The 7307-nt window shown below is 48.9% G+C and overlaps 1 protein-coding gene across 1 annotated transcript in view; it reads right to left on the bottom strand.

Moving 5' to 3' along the window:
• Nucleotides 1-7055, bottom strand: part of LOC131284238 (pseudouridylate synthase RPUSD2-like) — a 109798-nt gene extending 102743 nt beyond the window's left edge. The window contains exon 1 of the mRNA XM_058313095.1: nt 6435-7055. Within this exon, the coding sequence (XP_058169078.1) occupies nt 6435-7055 (621 nt within the window). The remainder of the gene's footprint in view (nt 1-6434) is intronic.
• Nucleotides 7056-7307: the final 252 nt, after the last annotated feature.

Genomic DNA, 7307 nt, shown 5'->3' on the forward strand with positions numbered 1-7307 from the left:
TTCTTAGGAGTTTTTTCGGACGGCCCAGCCCAAGCGGGGCCAGGAAGTTAGTAGGTTGGCGAAAGGTCGCCCGCAGACCGGGACGCGTGGCGCCAAAGTAAACTTTCATCCATCAGCCAGACGGTGGTGGATCGGTTCGCTTCGGTTGAATGTGTCTGTGTGTTTATGTACGTTTGTACCGAGTTTCCTTCCGATTCTTTCGTGCCCTTTCTATCCTTGTTACACCGGCAGCTGAGAAGGGGACCGTCGAATCGACAGCACATATTTCGGATCTATTTTTCGAAGTGATTTATCATGCGCGGGTCCATGAACCTGGGCACGAAGGGCGACGATGAGTGCGGACGGACGGTTGGGGGAACCCCACAACCAAATCAACAGAAGCGCACAAAGTTTACTAATGTGCTCTAAACTCGGCCCCTCTTTTTGCTGCAAATTATCCTATTCTGTGCCCAGCGCTTCCTGCTTTCCCATGGCTTCAAGCTGGATACATAGAGTATCATAAATTTGATTTGCTTTCCCAGCCCACAACCGACCCGATTCGTAGAATTGATTACACAAGCGCGCTTGCCCTACCCACCTCCCTGGGATCTGTGTGCAATAATCGGATTTTCGGTCGTCTCGCGTTCGACGAGGCGCGCCCGCCCGCGCTTTTCCCAGCGGAGACCGTGAAGTTTGGCAGACTTTACCCAAAAATAACCGTAACCAAGATTTTGCGTAAAATTACGCCGAAATGGATGACGGATGGAAGCGACCACGAGTTGAATGTTACGTACATCTTCCATCATTCGAGCCCTTGTTACGTCATCTTAATGCCAGGGCGATGCTGCGGTCAAGCGTGCAATTATCGTCATTATTGGTGGCACCAAATGCAAAAGACATTTATTTAAGTAATCACTCACAAACACAACGGGCAATCGGTCGGCACGTTTATGCAAAGTAATGACCCCAGGAAGGGAGGGGGAGGAGGGGCGGGGGGATGAGCGTGTTACAGGTTATGTCGATTAGCTTCTCGCAAGTACTATGCGGGTTGAGTTATGACCCTGGCCCATCTGAGAGAAACATCTTTCGAAGGGAACGCTCATAAAACCCTTAAAAGGAAATGTCATATTTCTGCCATCCCTCCTCAAGATGTTATTTTTCGCCAGTAAATCATATTTTTAATTGAATACAGATTATGGAACAACGATGTTTCACTGTTTCTTTCACGCTACGTAACATAAATTAAAACATGTAGCCGAAACGAATGAATGAGGTACATGAACAAGAGTTCAAACGACGTCACACTAACGATGCAAAGCAAAACTATTATTATCGTTTTCGTTCGGTGGTTTAATGAGGGTCACATTTATTTACTTTGTTCGCCCGTAATGAGCCGAGGGTGCTCAAAACGAAAAAAAAAATGCAACACACAAAATAAAGCACAGCAACGAACCGCTCCTAGCGAAATGTGACCACACCTACGGAAGCATACGGCCGGAGAAGTCAATTAAAACTTAACTAAAGTAATTAATCCTCTCGTCATCCCGTCGCCGGCCACGGCAACAGAAGGAGGGGGAGGGGGCGCTAAACGGCTTTCCAGCAGTTTTTCCACCAGTCCACCCACGTTCTGCCGAGGGGGAAAATGGTTCATTCCTTTCCGCCGCCTCGTGGACTTGACCCCCCCAGGGGGAGAGTCGGAAGTGGAGAAAATAAATCCCACCAGCGCGAATGTCATGCTCACACTATAAATAGAACGCAGTTGAGCGGAAAAAGAGTGCAGAGTGCGTCAAACAAAAAAAAAAGGGGAGGGTGAGAAACGTAAAATAAGCCAGGGTGAAAAAAGCTTCCGTTTCTCGCCAACCGTGACAAAGCTTTCACTTTTCCTCGCACAGCCTTGTCAAGGGGCAGGATGGAGCGGTAGTGGGTGGGGGAGCCTGAAACCTGATGTCGCCCTCGAGTTTTCATCCTCACTACTGTCGACGGAATTATTATTTTATTTTTTCCACCCCATTCCCACCCGAGCTGTATCGCTGTTCACGCGGTTTTATCCTCCTAGGACCAAGACCTTGTGGCGTACTGGCGATGGACAGACTCTGAGCGACTCGAGAACTCGTCTGGGGGTAAAGCACTTTTTTCCAGTGGGTAAATGAGGTGGGCTCTCCGGGGATTCTGTAGCATCCGTGCTAAAAGCAGCCGCGTGATTCCAACTCCCTCAAGGGTTTCAAACGCAAACTCGGTTGCCCTTTGACCCCTGGAGTGGAAGCTTAAACGTTAGCGGTTGCCAACCGACACACACACACACACTCCAGGGTAACGGTCCCTGATGGGCTGGTGGCAAGTGGGAATTATTAGACACAAGCCCCACCCGTACACCACCGAAGCAGGAGCGTATGATAGTTGACTGGACGATGACACCCGGCGCCAAGCACAGCGCGTCTCACTCAGAAGAGGGGCCCCCGCGATGAAGGAGCGTGCCCTAAATGATCTGGAAGCAAATGAGACAAATAGAGGCTATTTTTAGGGTACCACAAAGGAAGAACGAAGCCCACTTCGCATGCTTCACCCCGCTCTGACCGTGATTAATTGTATAATTTATCTTTGAAATAATAAAGTTAACGCCAGAGGTAAGTGGCCGTCCCTTTTTTTCTCGGTAGGACGTCCTCCCGAGTGGGTCGAAGATTGGTTTGGGACCGGGAAGGTAGAAGAAGAAACAAAAAGAACATTCACTCCGGACCGGTGGACCAACCCAGTTCGAGCAGAGACCCGGAGGACGCCAGGCGTGCCCACAAATGGGCCGTAAACGGTGAAGCTAATGTCAGATCGGCGACAGCAAGCGACTCCCGAATGTCGGCTGCGGGTGGGCGGCTAACTGTTTGAAATTGATGGTGCACTGCGAGAAGGCACCGCCGCCGGTAGCCTCGTTGAACATCGGCCATCGGCTGGCCCCGCTCGAGCATTAAGATGCACACATAATTTAATTATTCCGTCCCGTCTCGTCAAACGGTGGGTCGGTCGAAAGTGACGCCGGACGGTGTGTTTGGAGTTGTTTGATGAGCTCGATGAAAGTGGTTGTAAGGGAGTACGCGACACGAATGATGGCTGAATGAACTTGTTTGATTTTCTGCTTAATATTATTTGCCTCAACTCGAGCGAGACTAGAACCTGCGTTCATTGGGAAACTGGTAAAACTTTAATGTTTTAGATGAGACAGAGACATGGAAGAGTTCGGTAACATACATTCTTGCAATTCTTTATGGTTTAATAAAATCAGGACATGCTTGAAAGGATTTTGCGACGTTCAAATCTGACGTAATAAAAATACTTTCTGTTTGGTTACAACAGGAAAGAACCTATTTCCTAACACCTTCCGAAAAATATAGACGCAATAAACACAGAAAGCCATTAGATGTTGTCCCCAAAAATAAAAAGAAGGGACATAACTCTCGCCGTACAATGTGGCAAACATTGGAAAGCGTCCATTTGCATTACACGGTAACGGATTCAACGTGGATGCTTTTGCCGCGCGTTGGTGCAATAAATTTCTCACAACGATTGCAGGCCGACTGTGTGAAGAACACAACGAAAGGTACACGGTGTGTCTCGATGGATTACTACAAGCAAGATTTTCCTCCCCGAGGAGGACGGATACGGCATACGGAATGCAGAACAGGCACAGATTCCGTTGCCACCCCGGCCCGCATACCATCTATAGCTCCGCTCGGTTGCTTCACTAAACCGTTCTGAAAACCACTAAAATCAAACTACTTCGCTCGTTTGCTCCCTCAACCAACCCCCGGGTTCAATGCAGATGTGGTGACCGCATGCATTTTGTCCCCCGTACCCGATTGGGAGACCCCGGCCCAGACGACGATTTCTCCCGGCCAGCGTGCCGATTACAGATTGTTCCTTAAACGCAGCTTAAGATTAAACGCGAGAGATTTGGGCGTCGTAAAAGCGAACTTTTATTGTGCGGTGTGAACGCACACACACACGCACGCACATCTCGCACCAGTGAAACCCAAAGCCGGAGGTCCGGATCACGCACAAGTCGTAAGAAGCACCTTTTAAACTCGCTTGGAAAAGCCTCGAGAGCCGGGGATTTTTACCTTCGCTCGCCTGGTTCTTGGCCACATGGTGTTTTATTTGATTTTTTACAGTCAACCCCGGGAGAACGTGTATCGGTGGCGTTTACGTTTCTTCTTTCTTTCTTTTTGTTACGCTGACAGGCGAGCCTTTCCCTTTCCGCTGAGGCTGCGTCGCTCGGTGGACTGTGTCTCGCGGGTTGACTTTTGCATAGGTAGGCCCGGAGGTGGTCGGGCCGAAATGATTCGATGTGACGCCTGGTGTCGCTGGCTATTATAATTATACGTGCGGCAGCCCAGCGAGCTACGTGCCGTTTCGTGCCGCCGGCACACAATAGGGATATCACGGCCCGGGCATCGTCGAAAGGAACACGGCAACTAGCATGAGCAGAGCGGGAGGTACGCTGCGGTAAAGCTATTTTTGGCCTAGCGCCTATATATACCGGCGCGCGACGCCATGCGGCCGGAAAAACCATCGGCCGCCGTTGTCGGACTGCCGGATGCTAGGAGGGGGGGAGGAGCGGAATTGGATCGAGTTCCTCCCGCCCGGTTCGACAATGACGAATCCCATGGTCTAGGAAGAAATACGGACTGACGCATCGCGACGGAACCGAAGTCGTTTAATTAGGATTGCTTCTTGTAACACGACCGCGTGGTGCGGTTCGCTGCGTTGGGGAAGACGGGAGTCAGGAAAAATCACCCAACGGAAACGTTTCGGTTGATGATTCGACACCGTGACAGGAGTAATATAAGACCGACTTGGCAACGTGATATGGTTTTATCAACTTTCTTACGACGGAAGACGGAACGAAACTAAATAAATAAGGTTCCTTTAAACATTGTTCGCTTTTTACCGAATATATGCAATTAACCTAAATTAAATGGATCGATGTGTAAATTTTGTATTGCATTTTCCCAAATTAAAACCAAACAACAGCATTTAAAAATATGTACTGTTCCAGACATGAAAACTCATGAAATGTTTTATGAATTTAATTTCACATTTCCAATTCATCATATGAATATCATGAAAATCAAAAGAAAACATTTCGTAGCGCATTTAAGTGTTCAAAAATATAAAATATCTGCTAATTGTACTTTTTAGTTACGCAAAATATGGTAAAAATGAAGGGATGCAGTGTAAATCATTAATGTTGAAAACGATATCCAAAGATCTCATTTATGACAAAATTAAAATTATCTCCAACTTAAAAAGTTTGCAAAGAAGTAAAAGTCATAAAAGTAACATGATAGAATTTACGCACAGTTTCTGAAGCACGCCTAATGCCGAAAAGGATCCTTGTCAGGTAGAACTTTAGAGAAGAAGAAAACATTCCTATTTATCATCAAAAAGTTTTCATAATCGACATAAACTCATTTTCCTACCCAACATCCTAAAATGATAATTACGTAGGATAAAGAGCACAAAAAACCATGTCTGGAGTCGTTCCCTTTCCTGTCTTAATTAAACAGTGGCCAGGTGTTGAAGGGATCAAACGGAAAAGATGTTAAAATAAGAATCTGACCTTCCGAACCCGGTGTGACCGTAAACCATCGGAATCCCCATGGCAACCAACCCCATCCATCGGCCTCACTTTGCAAGTCGTAACTTTTACCATAACCGAGCCCCGCACAAAAGCCCCCAGGTATATAATCATTTGGAACGTAACGAGGGAACGGACGTTTGCAGGTGGCCACACAGAAAGGAAGCTGAGGGAGATTCTTAAAAGTGAGCCATCGACTGAGATGTGACTTACAACTGGGGCTTTTTTATCGCCAAAACGTGGATCTAAAACGCCCAAAGATTAATACGTAAAATCTCTACTACGTAATCATCGTGTAATTTCTTATAGTCAGTAGTTTTCATCAATCTGATTATGATTAATATCGATGCACTTTTACTTCCCTTCGATATCTTAATCAAGATTGGGTTTTCAAATTGTTTTCCACACGCAGCATATTCTTGTGCAAATGCAATTTCAATAAAATGATTATCTTTTCATATTCGAGGAAGCAAAAGGCAACGCTCATTCCAAGGAGGGAACCCAATTGTGGATAGTTTTTTTGAGTGCAAAACTTCTCCATCGTTTTCTTACTGCACCAAGTCGAGCTCGGGTGGGTATATTCAATTTGAATATCGTTCCGCAAACAATCCCCCTACCCCCAGTTCGTTGCCAGTGACGAGCAGATTGACAAACAGTGTTTCGTTTTCAATCAAAACTTCTGCATCCGGTGGCGGATCCTATCGCGTGGAGCAATCGAACGGCGCTGACATTCTGCAGATCCGGACGAGATTACATGCAAACATACATACATACATATGTACGTCGCAAACATGTCACAACCGTGTTGTTCCCCGCACACACTACCTACCTTTCTCATCGGCATGATCAGCGTGTTCGACGGCACGCTGGCCGGGACCGTCTTCTGGCGCACCGGCACGACGCCGACGCTGTTCAGATTGATGGCGTTGAGCTGCGATTGGGTTTGGCTCGCCGTCAGCTGCGGCTGCTGGGGCTGCTGGGCGGTCGCCATCGGCTGCTGGCCCAGATTCAGATGCGGATGCGCCACGAAGCTCCGCAGCGTCAGCGGCGTGAACATGGCCGCGGCGGCCGCCGGATGCAGTGGCTGATGCTGATGCTGGTGCTGATGCTGATGCTGATGCTGATGCTGGTGCGGATGCTGGTGCGTGTGCTGGTGCTGGTGCTGGTGCTGATGCTGGTGCATTGCAGCGGCAGCGGCGACGGCGGCCGTGTTGTGCAGGGCCGCGGCCGGATGCAGCTGATGCTGGTAGGTGGCCTGTTGCGTGGCCGCAGCCTGCTGCACCTGGGCGCTCTGCACCGGTTGCACCGACGGGGGCTGCACGGCGGCGGCCGCTATCTGTGGCTGATGGAACCCGGCCGTGGCCGGGTTGAACGGCACGGCCAGCATCTTCTGCAGCCCCATCCCCGGGACGCCCCACGGGATGTACCACGAGCCTGGATGGTGCTGCATGTTTATCGCGGACGAACGGAACGAGGACAACGACGACGAGAACTACGAGGACGACGACAGCGTCAACAACCGGTTGCCGACGCGCGAAACACAAAAAACCAAAAAACTAAACAATTCACGCACAATCTTCGCGCTCCACAGTGTGTTGTAGACGCTTCGCAAACACTGCTTTCGCACACCACCGACCCGATCAAAGACTCCTTTGTTTTCCACTAATGAAAAGCGCGGCTCCACACGCGAGAGCTTCTTAGC

The sequence above is a fragment of the Anopheles ziemanni genome, chromosome 2 (genome assembly GCF_943734765.1).
Source record: "Anopheles ziemanni chromosome 2, idAnoZiCoDA_A2_x.2, whole genome shotgun sequence".
Taxonomy (NCBI): Eukaryota; Metazoa; Arthropoda; class Insecta; order Diptera; family Culicidae; genus Anopheles; species Anopheles ziemanni.